At 34.5% G+C, this 16,434-nt stretch overlaps 1 protein-coding gene across 5 annotated transcripts in view; it reads right to left on the bottom strand.

Annotated features, from left to right (window-relative positions):
- CCPG1 (cell cycle progression 1) overlaps positions 1-16,434 on the bottom strand; it is a 73,071-nt gene that overhangs the window by 6,549 nt on the left and 50,088 nt on the right. For 3 of the 5 annotated variants that reach the window (XM_043981936.1, XM_043981935.1, XM_043981938.1), the window contains 3 exons: positions 14,299-14,310; positions 4,357-4,475; positions 1,238-2,775 (listed from right to left, as the gene is read on the bottom strand). In XM_043981936.1, coding sequence (XP_043837871.1) covers positions 1,238-2,775; positions 4,357-4,475; positions 14,299-14,310 — 1,669 coding nt within the window. The remainder of the gene's footprint in view (positions 1-1,237; positions 2,776-4,356; positions 4,476-14,298; positions 14,311-16,434) is intronic. The other 2 variants (XM_043981937.1, XM_043981939.1) reach the window with 1 other exon arrangement.

The raw sequence follows: 16,434 nt of genomic DNA, 5'->3' as shown, positions 1-16,434 counted from the left end.
GGCAAAGTGTTGTCTCTTAGAGTTCCTTGGGGAAAATTTTTTAATAGATTAGAATGACATAATTAGTATATCAGCTATTTATATCTAATCATTTGCTTTTAAAGTACTCAAAGCAGCTCTAAAAGTTTGTTCTCCATCAAACATTCATTGAAATCTCCTTTACATAATTAATGTTTAGCAAATCCTGTCTTCATTGGTAGTTACATGACCCAGCCTACTATAATTATGTAAAATTCTCTACTGTACGGATGTAATCTTGAAAATATTAAATCACTGAACTGAAAAATAACTATAGAGACATATGAACTTAAATTGAGATGAGTCATTTTGTTGGACTAGCAGGATGCCCTGAAGTTCATATTTTAAAAATTAATCTTATAGGTATTATGGTTAAGAAATGTAAAATAATTGTGGGATGACACTAAAATATGAATATCCTCAATCAATTACAAAGTCAAAAAATAGTGGGCTACTTAGGGGACACTTTTCAAAAAGAAGCCACACTGCAGGAAATATACACAGAAAAGATCTCTGTTATTAAGGCCTCATCTGGTAGGTCTCAAATCTTTCCATTTTTCATTTCCAAAATAATTATAAATGTGCAATAACAGAAACAGAGAGGATACTGTTGAAAACCTGTCTGGCAGCTTCTCCTTTTGAGATGAGAAACTTGAACCATCTGTATCCTCTTTTTCAGCTGTCATTCTAATATATGCATCCAAAAGCAAGGATTTTCAGTGAAGAATGTATTTTTTTTCACCAGTGGAAATGAAAAGCAGAAAAATGTTACTGTTTTGACAAAAGACAAGTAAGAAATCATAGTATATACAGTGTGACTAAAAAAAATGGGATCAGATTTCCATAAGCTATACTTTTAAATTGGGATTTTTATAGTCAAAATAAGGATATTCAAAATACCATTTTTACATGTAAATCTAAGTTTCTGGATGGTTTTAAAAGACTAAGAAGTATGCTAATAAAATTTCATTTATATGTTAGGAAAAAGGAGAAAAATTAATTTTAAGATTCTAAATTTTTGACAAATTTTTTTCAAGCCAGATTATTTTTTAATGTGTCCATAATTTAACCTGGAACTACCTGGGAAAATTTCCATCTAGCATTGAAAAACACTTGCTCATTTCAATTTTTCAGTGGTATCAAAAAACTTTTCCTATAATCTGTAGCTATGTATAATATTTAAAAGCTATTCCAATCATACTGTACTATAGAAACCAACCTGGGTCCATACTGAGGGGAAAATGTGTCACCAAAGAAATGTCTATATATATAGTCATCCAAATCCTCAAATACTCCATGATTATCTACTTGATATTCCTTCATGTCTTCAAGATAATCTTTAACATCATTAACAAAGTCAGTGAATAACATCTGATCATGAATAAAGACACTGTTATGGAAAAACTTATTGATGAACTGCTGAAGTTCTCCCCAATGATGGAAGTCATTTACTTCTTGCTGTACATATCTTTGCATTAACTGATTAAATTCATCTATTCTTACAGGGTCTAATACTCTGTTGAAAAGGCTAACAAATTCCTGATGAGCACATTCAAAAACACCAGAACAGCCTTTTGTTAGACGATGATTTTTCACACAGTCTTTGTCAGTGGTGCCTTTCTGGGAGTTTGTGTTTTTACCAAAGGTTTCAAACTGAACTGGTGGCTTTTCCTGATGACCACATTCAAACAAATCAGAAGGGTTTTTTAAAAAATGGTAATTTCTTACTGAGTCTTGGCTCATGCTGCATTTCTGTGAATTTGTGTTCTTCCCAAATGTTTCAAACTGTACTGACTTCTGTTTTCTTCCTGATCTTTTATGATCAGGACTTTTATGATGTGTGTTTTTGGAAGGCGGTCTAGGTTGAGGATGCAAATATTCACGATAAACAGTTTTGGCTTTTTTAGTTGCTTCATCTCTTTTATCTCCAAATTTTTTATTGCCCTTTTCATCAAAGATATTTTTGGTGGTATCTTTGAAATGGCTGAAGGTAGACTTAACAGAATCTGAAAATTTTTTTAAGTTTTCCTTAACAGCTTCTTTAGCCTGTTTAATCTTTTCTTTATGGTGCCTTACAAACTCCTTTGTTGAATTCTTCATGGCATCAAAAGTTTCCTTAACTGAACCAAACAAGGTATCTTTAGACTTCTTAGCCTTGTTAGTACCCTTGCTACTTTTATTTTTTTCACTGTTTTCTTGTCTTCCATTTTGATCTTTTGCTTCAACATATAATCTTTCCCACAAATCAGATCGTTGTTGTTCAAAGGTTAGCTTCCATTCCAACTCTGCTAGTCTTCCTCGTAAAATTTCTATTTCCTTATTTTCAGTCAATGTACTGGGAGAGTCTGCATCACCGGATGACTGCTTACTGCTTAAAAGATCCAGTTCTTCCCTTAAGGCAATGGTTGTTTGTCGTTCTTTTTCTAGTTCCTTCCTTAGCATCTGTGCTTCTGCCAACAGGGTCTCCTTCTGACTGAGAAAGCTATGAGTCTTTCGCTTTTCCTCTTCTAAATGCTGTTTAAGTTTTTGATTTTCAGAAACTATCAATTCAGTACTTGTTTCTTTATCTTCCAAATTCCGAATCTGTTCCCTTAGTTTCCTTAACTCTTCCTGTAAGGAGGACAAAGCTTTTTCTTCCTTCTCCAGAGACAGTCTTAAATGGTGGTTTTCTGTAGCAAGGCTTTTCTTCTGTGTTTCAAAGGCTATCTTCTCTACCTCAGTAAGTCTCAAACATGATGCAAGATTTTCTCTCAGTGACTAACATTTTTAAAAAGAAAAAAAGGAAAAAGTTATTAAAGAAAAATTTCAATATTGCTTATCTAATGATAATATTAAAAATTTACCTTTTTATCTATGTATGCACAGCAAGCATTTATTATATAGAAAAATATCTCTAAGCAATTTACATTTGCCACATGCTATACAGCATGAGAATTTTATAATATGAGCCTAGAAATCCCTAATGAATAATCCTTCTAATGACTAGTATTTACAAGTCATTTATTGGTTTATTGTCAAAGAAGACTCTCCAAAACTATCAGTGACCTACCTAAACAAAAAATATTGGCAGGACATATAGAAATCTTATCATTGCTAATTTCCCTTACTTAATTTTAATTATCTTGAGGTGTGAGAGGTGTGTGTGTGTGTGTGTGTGTGTGTGTGTGTGTGTGTGTGTGTGTGTGTAAAGAATATGAAAAAAAAGATAGGTTGAATACCCAAAATGAGCCCTGCCTCTTTGTTTTTGTTACAACCACATGTAAACTGTGTCAACAAAATCAGTTTCACACACTAACCCACTTGTTTGTTGCTACCTCTGCTGGTTCTGCTCTACCACTACCAGATTTCTTTAACATTAAATGACAAAGAAATTTCCAAATGCTGAAAGGTCAGCATGAGCACAGCAGGCTATTGTAGCTGCCTAATTAGCAACTACTGCTAACTCTACAAACTAAGTGCTTATAGCCAGTTAACTCCCCTTTGAGAGAGAAAGTGCTTCTGCATGAGCAACACCTCAAGAACTTTGCCACATATCCAGGAGAAGCTTTCCCAACCTAGAAGATGCTATGGCCCATAAGAAGGCCTATTTGAAAGAGAACTTAGAGGAGCAGCTGTACATAAAACCCTTCAAAGGTTCTATCTAATTAACTACTAAATGTAGGCCAAATGGGTAAAAAAAAAAAATCTATGAAATACTAGCAAACTTCACTTAGACAAAGTGCATTTTGATGAAGACTTGGATTCATAAGGTTCATGAAGTGTGGCAGTACTCTTATCTACATATCTAATTTATCCAGCTATCATAATCCACAGACCTTTAGAAATACTTTCAAAGGAACTCCCTACTTAATTCATTTATATGAATGAGGTTAGTATGGGATACTTCATGCCTGAAATGCTCTCCCTTTTCACCTGGGCCACTCTGAAACCCTTAATGTCTTCAAGGTACTGAATACCTATATTTTTAGTCAATGAATTATTTCAAGGGGAAGGAAATACTAGAAATTAACAGATATTCAGTGATATTAAGAAACTGAAAAGATTATTAGCAATAGAAAAGTTATTAAAGACTCCTAAGTGAGTCAAAGCATTATAATAAAGTCGGAGGAACTGTACTAGTTTTGTGTAGACAACCAAAGCATTTGATGGCAATGTTTGGCATTCTAATTAGTCAACAAAGTACTTATCTAATTAACAAGCTGTAGGAAATCAATGAATTTTGTTTTTATAAATGATTTTATGTCAGCCCTAAACTATTTGTAAATACTCTGTCTTAAAAAGTTTTTATGTAGCATGCACATAACTTAAAAAAAATTTAGAGAAAACATCAATACCCACCTTATCACCAGAAGACCCTTGTTCTTGCTGACACTGGTAAAGATAATCCTTCATATCACTCAATTCTTCGGCATGTATCTTTCTGACTAGTTCTTGACGTTTTTGAATCTGAATGGTACCTAAAACAATATTTATTAAATTCTTATGACGGCATTTTTCATTCTAAAAACCAACTATTTTACTTGAAGGACAGTAAAATCCCATTTATCCAGACTGTTGGGTAAAATTTTGGTGTCCTAGTAAACAAAATGTTAATGTATCCTGTAATTCACAATTTTCAAAAGAATTATTAAAAATAATTACCAAAAGAATGCTGAACATAATTTAATAACTGATTAAGAAGACACTGGAGGATCTCATACCTTTTAATCACCATCATGAATTCTACTGTGTCAGTATACAGACATGAACAATGTGTTATGGTTTTTGTTTCTGATTTTTCTTGACTCTTCTGAAAGAAGGGAAATGAGTGAAATAAAACTTGTTTCTGTTCTTTGTGTAGGGAACACAGGCAGGTTTCATTATTATCATGTTAAGTTTAAAATATACTTAAACTGTCAACAAAAGTCACCTTCATATACAATACTTTTCATCAGTTTTGAACATGTTGATATGTTTATCTGTTTAAGTTCATCATAAAGAATTTTTTTAAATGTCTATATCAGAATGCAATACTTGAAAAATTCTAGTTATCTGATCTTTTGGTGGTTTGGCATCTGGATAAATGAGGTTACTGAATGATTGTTTAAATCTTGATTAAAGTAATGACAAAAGAGAATATAATAAGTTATATTATTCATGTGCACTTTTTGTGTGCACCAACATAATATGAGGTTATTTTTTTTAATAACAACAAAACTAAAGAAAAACTCTCACAATTACTTATAGGGTTTCATTTTGGAGTGTTTTGTTTTTTAAAACCTCTGTGAGAAAAACAGTAGTATTGCTCTCCTTTTACACAGGCAGAAAATGAGGCCCACGAAGTTCAGTTTTGTACAGATATACCTCATTTTATTGTGCTTTGCTTTACTGCACTTTGTAGATATTGCAGGTTTTTGTTATGCTTTGTTTTTATAAATTGAAGGTTTGTGGCAACCCTGAATCAAGCAAGTCCATCAGCACCATTTTTCCAACAACGTGTTCACATTGTGTCTATCATAGTTTGCTAATTATCTCAAAATTTCAAACTTTTTCCTTATTAATATGTCATGGTGATCTGTGATCAGTGAACTTTGAAGTTGCTATTGTAATTATTTTGAGGTGCCACAAATTGCACCCAAATAAGACAGCAAACTTAATAAATGTTGTGTGTGTCCTGACTGCTCCACTGACCAGTCATTCTCCATCTCTCTCCCTCTCCTCTGGCCTCCCTATTCCCTGAGAAACAATATTGAAATTAGGCCAAGTAGGGTGCAGCTAGGTGACTCAGTGGATAAAGCACTGGCCCTGCATTCAGGGGACCTGAGTTCAAATCCAGCCTCAAACACTTGACACTTACCAGCTGTGCGTCCCTGGGCAAGTCACTTAGCCCTCAGTGGCCCACCAAAAATTTAAAAATAGGCAAAAAAAAAAAGAAGAAATTAGGCCAAGTAGTAACCCTACAATGGCTTCTAAGTGTTCAAGTGAAAGGAAGAGTGAATGGATGTTGCAAACTCCATTGTTGTCTTGTTTTAAGTAATTGCCACAGACACCCCAACCTTCTGTAACCACCACCCTGATCAGTCAGCAGCCATCAACATCAAGGCAAGACCATCCACCAGCAAAAAGATTATGACTCGCTGAAGGCTCAGATGATGGTTAGCATTTTTTAGTTATAAAGTATTTTTACATTAATGTATGTACTTTTTATTGGTTTTGGTTTTGGGTTTTTTTGCAGGGCAATGGGGGTTAAGTGACTTGCCCAGGGTCACACAGCTAGTAAGTGTCAAGTGTCTGAGGCCTGATTTGAACTCAGGTACTCCTGAATCCAGGGCCGGTGCTCTATCCACTGCGCCACCTAGCTGCCCCATGTATATACTTTTTAAAAGACATAATACTATTGCACACTTATATTGCAGTTTGGTGTAAAGACAACTTTTATATGCACTGGCAAACAAAATAATAAATTCATGTGACTTGCTGTATTTTGATATTTCCTTGTGGTCTGGACCCAAACCTGCAATATCTCTGAAGTATGGCTATTATCTGTTTGCAATATAAGCCATGAACAAAAATGAAAATGTGATTTAATTTTTAGTTCTATTTTTTCCATACTGTATATATTATGAATGCAGCCCAAAAATAGGGAAGGGAGGAAAACCCACCAAATCTCATCACAATGCTGTTCTTAAAGTTAATTCTGGCAGGGCCCCATGGAAGCAGTTTTAGAGGACTCTTAGGAAAGCCACAGCTCTGATATCCTCTCAGAAGTAAGAAAGAGCTTAGACTGAATAGGAGTTGGCATATATTTATCTACTGTAAAACATGCTATGCAAACTGCTTAGATATACATGCTACACACATGCTACTACATGCTTCATGCATACAAAAAATCACATTTTAATAGAGTAAAAATGCATTTGGTAAACAACTCATTTTTAATCTTCTAAATTTTATGATTTGAGTACCACCAAATAGGTACTTTTGCAGGAAGCAATAAGATGTTGCATCAGTAACTAACTCATATTTTCATTAATATTTTTCCTATTTTTTTTGGAGGGTTAGAGAGGAGAGTAATAAAAGTAGTAGAGAAAAGCAAAAAATTTTGATAATATCTTAGTCAAGGATCTAAATAAAAATGCCAGGAGATTGACATATTAACATGTCATGTAAAAAGTTTAATATTATTCAAGTATAACTGATATGTGTACCTTTTTCATTTGCTTTTTCCAACATATGAACATGTAACATATTAATCTATTACCATTCTTTTGCTTCTGATGCTCCTTTAATCCTCTCAAATCTATCAACTTCGCTTAAAAAGAAACTATTTCCATCCTTTTAACATTTTGTCCCATAATGAAAGGGAAACCTCATATTTTTTTATGTTGCAATAATAGATATTTACTTAAAATTGAAGCTGGACACCAGCCGAAGTAGGGGAAGGCAGCATGTGATAACAAAAAAACAAAACAAAACAAAAAACATCTTTGGAGTCAGAGGAGAAATGTCTGGCTTTGCTACTTAATATCTACGTAATCTTGGGGCAGTCTCTGTGGACCACAATCTTCTTATCCAAAATACTGGGGGATGATCTCCAAGAACTCTTCCAATTTTAAGTTCCATAAGTTCATTGGATCAGTTATTTTTTTGTCTCTGCATTGAGATGTTTGTAAAGCTGTTGGGAATTAATAAATTATAATAATTATTATTAATAAATTAATAAATGCTTAGTCTGTTCTCTTCCTTTAAAACCATGCTGTCAAATGTATGTTGAATTTAGTCCCTTTTTAAAAAAATAATAAGGGATCATTTCAATAGACCTTCTAGTCTCCTTTCTACTTTAAATCAGACTATCTGAATAGGGGCTAATTTAGGTTACTTTGTAGAACGAACTGATTTATTTCACCTGATTAAAAAAAACTAATGTCAGTACTAGCCAAGAGAATACAGAAAAACAATTTTCTGTGAATTTCAGCAGTCATCCACAAAATATTTCTTTTCATACTTTGCCTAGTCTAGTCAGACTTATTGAGCTACCTGAAAGTGTCCTGTAATCTAATCAGACCAAATCCTAGTAGAGGATGAAAACTAAGGCCCATAACAAACTAAATGAGAAAGTGCTTCATGACAGCTACAAACATTTTTAGACTACCAAAACTGATTAAACATACAGAAACACACACATACACTTTTTTTTTTAACTAAAATTATTTATAGAGGCTTAATTTGATAATAACAATTCAAGTCACGAGGTTCATCTTAAAGAGATGGCTGGAGAAAGACTGATAAAAACAACTTAACACCCCCTGTAGAGTATTTTGTAACGTGTTAGTACCCTTTTCTCAGGCAAACTCCTTTTAGAAAGAAACCTATATCAGCATCTCTGCTTACTTTCCTCTCACTTTTCTTAACTCTTCACAATCTGGCTCCTTGCCTTCATCATTCAACAAACTCTAGTGCTAAATTCCCAATGATTTAATTCCCAAACAAACTACTTTTTCTCAGTTTTCATACTTTACATGTCTTCATCTGACACTGTCAAGCAGCCTTTCCTCTCCTCTCTGGCTTTTTGTGAAGCTGTTCTCTTTTGGTTCTACCTCCTCCCTTCCTGAGCTCTCCTCAACTTACTTTGCTGGTTTACTACCTACCTTATGCTCAATGACTGCAGGTGTACCAAAGGCTCTCTCAGTCCCTCTGTTCTCCTCTCTCTATAGTCTCATTTATTGCACAGATGACGACCAGATCCATGTACATATCCCCACATTCTCTCTCCTGATCTCCAGGCAGGCACCACCAACTTGTCTATTAGACATTTTAAAATTCTCCATCTCAAACTCGGTTTTGAATTCAGGTCTTCCTGACTCTAGGTCCAGTGCCCTAGCCACTGAGCCACCTAGCTGTGGGCCTGGAGTCAGTAAGAAGTAAGACTCCTCTTTCTGAGCTCAAATCCATCCTCAGACACTTACTAGCTGTATGACCCTGTACAAGTCATTTAGCCCCATCTGCCTCAGTTTCCTCATCTATAAAATGAGCTGGAAAAAGAAATGGCAAACCATTACCCATTCTTTGTCACGAAAAACCTAAATGCGGTCATAGACACTACTGATTACTAAACAGGTGAAATTGAGCTAATATAAACACCAGAAGTTTAAACTATAAAAGTATCCAAGTTCTATTCTGTTTTTCTTGTATAATCTCCTCTTCTTTCCCCAGCTATCAACCTGTGTACTTTACCCAAGACCTCCTGTTCTCTCAGTATTCTATGTATATAATTTATTCTCATGACTTTAATTATCACTTTTATGCCTATCTTCAACATAATCTGTCTTCCACCAAGCTTCAAAATTGGATCTACAAAAGTTCTATGCATTTTCACCAAGAAATCTCACTGCCACCTCCAACTCAAAATATTCCAACTTGATCTCAATAAAAACTGCTATTTGAAAAACAAATGTCTATGGTAAGGCAATCTGATTAATAAAAATACCATAAAACAACTTGACCTGATTCTTTAGAATACATAAATTCATTCAATAAGCAAAGAAAATAAGAAAAGGAGACTACTTCATAAGGAACTTTTTCTAAATCTTTAATGAGAATTCCCCTAGTTATATTTTAAACATTAGCCTCCTATACAATAAAAAGCTTGCTTAACCAGCATTCTTTCTCTTTTACATTAACAAAACAATTCTGCATTTTGTTTGCATAGTGATGTTTGTTATTATGACCCTGAGGTACTAACAAGGCCTTCTGAAACACCAAAGATCCAATGTCAAATATAACTTTGGACTTAAATTCATCTTTAGTCTGATACTTTAAATATACCAGTAACCACACATAATTTAACTATGCAAATATTCATATTAGGCACTCAATCTGAGAAGACATATGAAAATGGGCCTAACAGAGTCTTACAAACTAATTATGACAAAACACACATCCACAAATAACTGTGATACAAGATAGAATGTGACAAATGCAAGGAACAAAGAACTGTAAATCAAGGGCAAATGAAATTTTGAGAAATTTTGAGAAGGAAGAAATCGCTTTCAAGTGGGAGCAGGATGGAGAAAAGCAGGAGGAAAGGAAAGCTTGATTGTAAGGTTGCACTTGAATTGGGCCTTAAAACAAGGGAAAGATTCCAACAAATGGATTTTAAGGAGAATCCATTCCAAGAATCAGGTATAAACAGAAGCAAGTGTATGGAAACAAAGAGAAGGGAAAATGAGAATGGTGAGCATGCCAAAAGTTCAGACTGGCTAGACCATCAAACATCAAGGGGAATAGTATGAGAGATCTGAAAGTAGAATGGAACAAACTTTTGAAGGGCTTTAAATGCTAAGATCAGGAGTTGTACGGAATGGAATGTTCTATAGGCCTATGGAATCACAGGCAGTAAAAAAAATTAGGAAACACATAACTTAATCAGAGAAGGGAGTTATAGGAAGATTACTTGATCAGTGATGAGAAAGATGGATTGGAAAGGGGATAAACTAGAGACTAGAAGACAAGTTAGCAGGTCATTATGAGAGTGTGAGAAGAAATGAGGGAATCAACTAGGGTGGTTTCAGTGGGAATGGAAAGGAAGAAAGGATTTAAGATAGGTTTTAGAGTAAGAATCCAAAGTATATAGTAATTGATTAAGCATGGAGGGTAAGGACAAGGGAAGAGCCAAAGATGAATCTAGAGCGGCTGAGTAACTGAGAGAACAGTGGCATCTTCCACAGAAATAGTACAATTAGGAGCAAAAGCAAGCAGTAATGGATGTGGTATTTATTAGGGAATGAGATGAGAAGTGCTATATATTATCTCAGTGATCTTTCATTTATTCTCAAATCTTCATTTACAGTTCTAAGGTAAAGATACATATCTCCCAACTAGCTATAGAGCATCTCTACCTGGAAGGAAGCATTATGAGTACATTAAACTAAACATTTCCAAAATCAAACTTATGATTTTTGCCTTAAATGTATTCCTTCTTTTAGTTTTATCAGTGCCAATAATTCAGTACCCCAGATTAGAAACCCTGATGCTATATTTGAGATAAGAACAGAGATGGGGATTTCATTTGTACAGGGAACTCCCAGATAAGGAAACCCCATCTATTGATGCAGATTAGAATTTATTTGCAATTTACCATTATCAGTGCCCAATGTACTGGGAAGTTAAGTGACTTGTCCAGGGTCTCACAGGAATTTGTATCAGAGGCAAGACTTGAACCTAGGTTTTCCTGGCCATGAAGGAAGTTCTCTATCCACTAAGCCATAGTGTCTCTCAATCTCTGACATTTTTAAGGGCAAAGGAGTGGCCTGGGTCCTTTCTCTCATCTCTCATATACAATTGGTTAACAAGTTCTATCAATTATATCACTGTATAACATCTCCTGCCTCTGCCTCTCCACCCCTAATCCACTGAAAATATACAAACATAAATTATGACTTCTAAGGTCCCTTCTAGCCCTATATCTATGATCGTGTATGATGATACTCTCCTATATATTCTATTTTCCCATGAAACTATTATTTTGTTCCCGAAATGTGTCCCATACTTTTTCCAATTGTTGTGCACTTAATCACAAAGTTCCCCAAGCCTGGAATGCCCTTCCTTCTCCTTTTAAATTTCTATTGTTTAAACCTTTTGTTTAAAGTCCAACCCACAGAATTCTTCTTTTATAAAGTCTTTCCTGGTGACTTTTTTCCCCACATTCTAAATAGTAATAACAATGCCAGTCCTCCTCCGGCCTCTAATACATTTACTAGAATTATCTATGTATCTCTTATTTTATAACTGAGACATGATGACAGTATCCAAAGAACTGAAAATTACTATCATTCAGAGTGTAATGGAGAAGGCTACTGGTGAGCATGAGCAGGCTGTAATATATCACAAATGAGGAAAACCTTGGAAAATGAGTTCAGGATATTATCAGGAAAATGTATGATAGAAAAAGAAGATTGGGGGCAGCTAGGTGGCACAGTGGATAAAGCACTGGCCCTGGATTCAGGAGGACCTGAGTTCAAATCTGACCTCAGACACTTACTAGCTGTGTGACCCTGGGCAAGTCACTTAACCCTCATTGCCCCACCAGAAAGAAAAGAAAAGAAAAAGAGTCCATATTAAAAAAAGAAGAAGAAGAAGATTGGCCGCTCCTGTAGAGAGGATGAGGGATGGCAAATGGATAGCCCAAGTACTTACTAGTATCTATGAAGAAAAAGTGAGGAAAGTATTTAATGCACTGGGTGGACTACACTATGGAGAATTTATAGGACAACATGGACAAGAGTCACACATGATGAGCAAGCTAGAATGGGTTAATAATTGTATCTTTTTTTTTTTTTTAGTGAGACAATTGGGGTTAAGTGACTTGCCCAGGGTCACACAGCTAGTAAGTGTTAAGTGTCTGAGGCCAGATTTGAACTCAAGTACTCCTGACTCCAGGGCCGGTGCTCTATCCACTGCGCCACCTAGCTGCCCCCAATATTTGTATCTTAGGAGAAACCGTCCAAACCAATGCAATCACAGAACTTTGTATTTAAGTATGTATGTCTTATACCTGTATTACACTATAAACTCCAAGATACTAAAGACCACTTTCTATCTATATTTTATATCTTTGTTTGAACCTAGTACAGTGATCTACAAGCAATACTATTTATGGAATTTGTGAAATTTTGCATTGGTAGAATATGTTGAATTTGAGGTGCTGATTAGGTATCCAGGTAGAACTATCCAGTAAAGATTAAGAAATATGGAATTTAGTTCTGGAAATAGGTTGGAGATAGATATATAGATCTGAAAGTTAATGACTAAGGTCAGAGTAGACAGCATCAACAAAGGTAAGAGTGTAGGAAAAAAATGAAGCCAAGCATAGAACACTGAAGGACACTTAAGTCAAGCCAAGGGAAAATAGATTATCAAAAAGGAGATGATCAGTATGGTCAAAGAAGATAAGGGCTGAAGCCACTAGATTAGAGGGTGATTAGTAACCTTTTGGAGGGCTGTGAGAACTGAGAGGAAAGAGACTAAAATTTTTTATCTTGAATAATTAATTTAAATATACAAAATGTGAATAAATACAGGCTAGGAACCGAAGCCACATTCTTCCCACCACGAGGACTATACATGGCATTAATTTTCAGTATACACTTGTACTTTTTTTTTTCATTTCCAAGTCTTTGTTTTGGGGACGCATCCTATATTCAAACCAATAAGATTATACAGGGTGGGCCAAAAGTCACAAAGGGGTCTGTTGTTTTAATAACTTTTTGAAAATTATTTTTTCTTTATTTTTGCCATTTATGAGATTTTATTATTCACACATGATGTAAATTCATTTTTATATGCACTGTATATGATGCTATGGTATTGTATATTAAAAACAAAAAATACAGGAGTTATTAAATATTAATGACCTTTCCCCTCCTGACCCATAGTAGAGTGTTTGGATGGTTTGTACTATGTATTTGTGTGTCTAAATATACCAGAACTTTCTATATCCAAAGTAAACCTTGAGAGTACATTATCTGTTCCCATGATATTGCCACTGAACTAAAATATTTTTGACACTCCTTTTTTGAAACTGCCTAAAGAGAATGTAGAATGTTATTTAAAACATTCCCAAGAGATATTCAAATGTTTGCCCTTTTGAAGGTGAATTTGATTTTTGAATATAATCAAGTCTCATGGACAATCTATGTCACGTGCTGTTGGGGCCCAATGATATAACTAGAAGTACTGAATTTATTTGTGCTATCTGTATCTTTTCTGAGTGCTCAAAGTGTCTCTAAAGATAATTTCAAAGAGCAATGGCAACAGCACTGAAATACATATATAGTTTCCCAGGAGTAATTACTTAGAAGAGCAATACTTATTTGGCTATTTAAATTCTGGTATTTTTTTAAGTCACTCATTACTTTAAGGTTATACTCATTATATTATAGTCATTCTCATACTCTCATCACCAAAAAAGCAATTTAGGAGCATAAGACATAATTACAAAAAATAAGTCGCCATATCTTATTCTAGTTATTCTGAATAGATTAGTGTAGAAAATACAAATGTAAATGTGAATGCCTTATTACTTCTAAGCATGGAAATACCATTTTTATAATATTTTTAATAATAGGGAAATAGTTCTCATTGAACAGGTACCTTTTCTTTCTAATTTTTAATTTTTTACCAAATGCTCAAAGGACATGCAATGTTGTGAGTATTTAATGCCACTTGGGTTAATCATTAACTTTGATATTTTCTGGTGTTAAATTTTTCTTAAGCAAGAGAATAAAAGATACTGCTTATTACCTGCAGGTTTACCTGTGGAAAGACAACATTTTATTCAAATAAAAAGCAGTATAAGTCCAACAGTTAACTATTAAAACAACTTTAGATATACAAATATATATACACACAAAAATATGCAAAGTATATCAAGGGGAATACCTTCAGAGGATGGAAAGAATGGGAACTGTCAGTAATGATTTGGGTATGAAGGAGAGAAAAGAGCTTAGGGAAGGCTTTCTGGAGGAGTAATTATGTGAGCTGGACTTTAAAGGATGAATAGGAATTAAAGAGGGGAAAGAGGGACTTTCTAGGCATGAGATCAAAGGAACAAGAATTCTAGTGGAAAAAAGTCCCAGTGTGACAACTCCTTCCTGTAACAGAAATCTCAAATCAAGCTATGTGACTTAGTAATTCCCAGAGAGCTGCCTGAAGCACATAAAGGTTAAGCAATGGGTGGCTGTGGAGTGGAGATAAGGGATGTAAAGCTTGTGTGAAAGTTAGGATTTGTACCTAAGTCTTCTAGTATATACTATACCAGTCTACCCCTTACATATACATATATAAAATATAAAATAATATATGTAAAGTGCTTTGAAAACCTTAAAGCACTATGAAAACGACAGCTACCATTAATTTGACCTATACTGGTCATATCCCATTATAAAAAACTCCAACTGATTATTCAAATTGTAATATCATTGTGCTAAGTTTTAATAGCTTGGAATGATCAAAACAGGTAATCCACTGGACTTGGAAATATTTGTTATACAATAATTTTAATAGTAGGGTAGGACTTTTAAGGTAAGTATTGGAAGTAAAGGATACAAATATTTGATAGCAGCTTTATAGAAAAATGTACAGGGTAGGCCAAAAGACATGAAGGGGTTTCAATACTTAATAACCCCTTTTAAAAAATTTTCTAATAGGGGCAGCTAGGTGGCGCAGTGGATAGAGCACCGGCCCTGGAGTCAGGAGTACCTGAGTTCAAATCTGGCCTCAGACACTTAACACTTATCTAGCTGTGTGACCCTGGGCAAGTCACTTAACCCCAATTGCCTCACTTTAAAAAAAAAATTCTAATACCATAGCATCATATATAGTATATATAGGAAATGAATATCTGTTTTTTATGAAAAAATCAAATCTCATAAATGGCAAAAATAGAGTAAAAATAATTTTCAAAAATTATTAAAACATCATGATTTTTGGCCCACCCTATATATAAATTTTGGGGTTTTCTGCTATATAGTAGTGCTAGTATACTGTCGAATATGTATGTGTGTGTAGCCTATTTCAATATGTCCCTTTGAAAATTCACAGTAGGTAAATATAATGGCATCAGTGTACTGAGAGGCATCTATAAGAAATTAAACCTCGGGGATATGTAGCAATCTGTCAATACCCTGAGGAATTAGGAGCCTATCATTTCTCCTAGTAGTACTACTTAAAGTTTTTCTGGTAACCCAAATAGTATCTGTTTATTTCCTAACTTATTGGAACTGCAAAATTACTTTAGCTGCCATTGGAGGCGGCAGGTAGTATTGTCTTGATTTTGATCTTAGGAAGTGTTTCTTGTTAAGTGCACTGAAAAGCTAATAGGCATGTTTCAATAAAAGACAACCTCACTAGAACTTGGTCATTCTTTGAGTAGAAATAGAATTAAACTGCCATACTATACTGTGAAAGCTATGGCAATCTTGAAACTATAGCTCTTGAAAATCAGAAGACACAATGTAAAGATTTACAAGTGTGAAGTAATTAATAAAGTCTATTTCAGTCCATTTACAAGTGGACCTGCCAAAAATGTCTTTCTATAGCTTGTTTGCAGCCACTTGTTTTTGTCATACTGGCAGAATAAAAACAGAAAGGAAGCTAAACCAACCACAAAGGAAGCAGACCCCAAAACCCTATAAAAAGGCACTTAAGACCTGATAAAGCAAAATTTTAGATTATGTGGTAAACTAAAAATATAGTTTAGAATTAAGTACAGATTAGATATAAACATCAGTAGAGTTAATTGTCACATCCTTTGCAAAAGAGCTCTTCTTGGAAGTTCAATCCCCTTCTGCCAGTACTATTCTTTCCCAAAATTTCCCCACCTTTCTTTAAGGCCTCTGACTACCTCTGAATTCTTTGCCAGACTCCAAATGTTAGGGA

This window comes from Dromiciops gliroides, chromosome 2, assembly GCF_019393635.1.
Source record: "Dromiciops gliroides isolate mDroGli1 chromosome 2, mDroGli1.pri, whole genome shotgun sequence".
Taxonomy (NCBI): Eukaryota; Metazoa; Chordata; class Mammalia; order Microbiotheria; family Microbiotheriidae; genus Dromiciops; species Dromiciops gliroides.
This window is presented reverse-complemented; position numbering and strand designations above follow the sequence as displayed.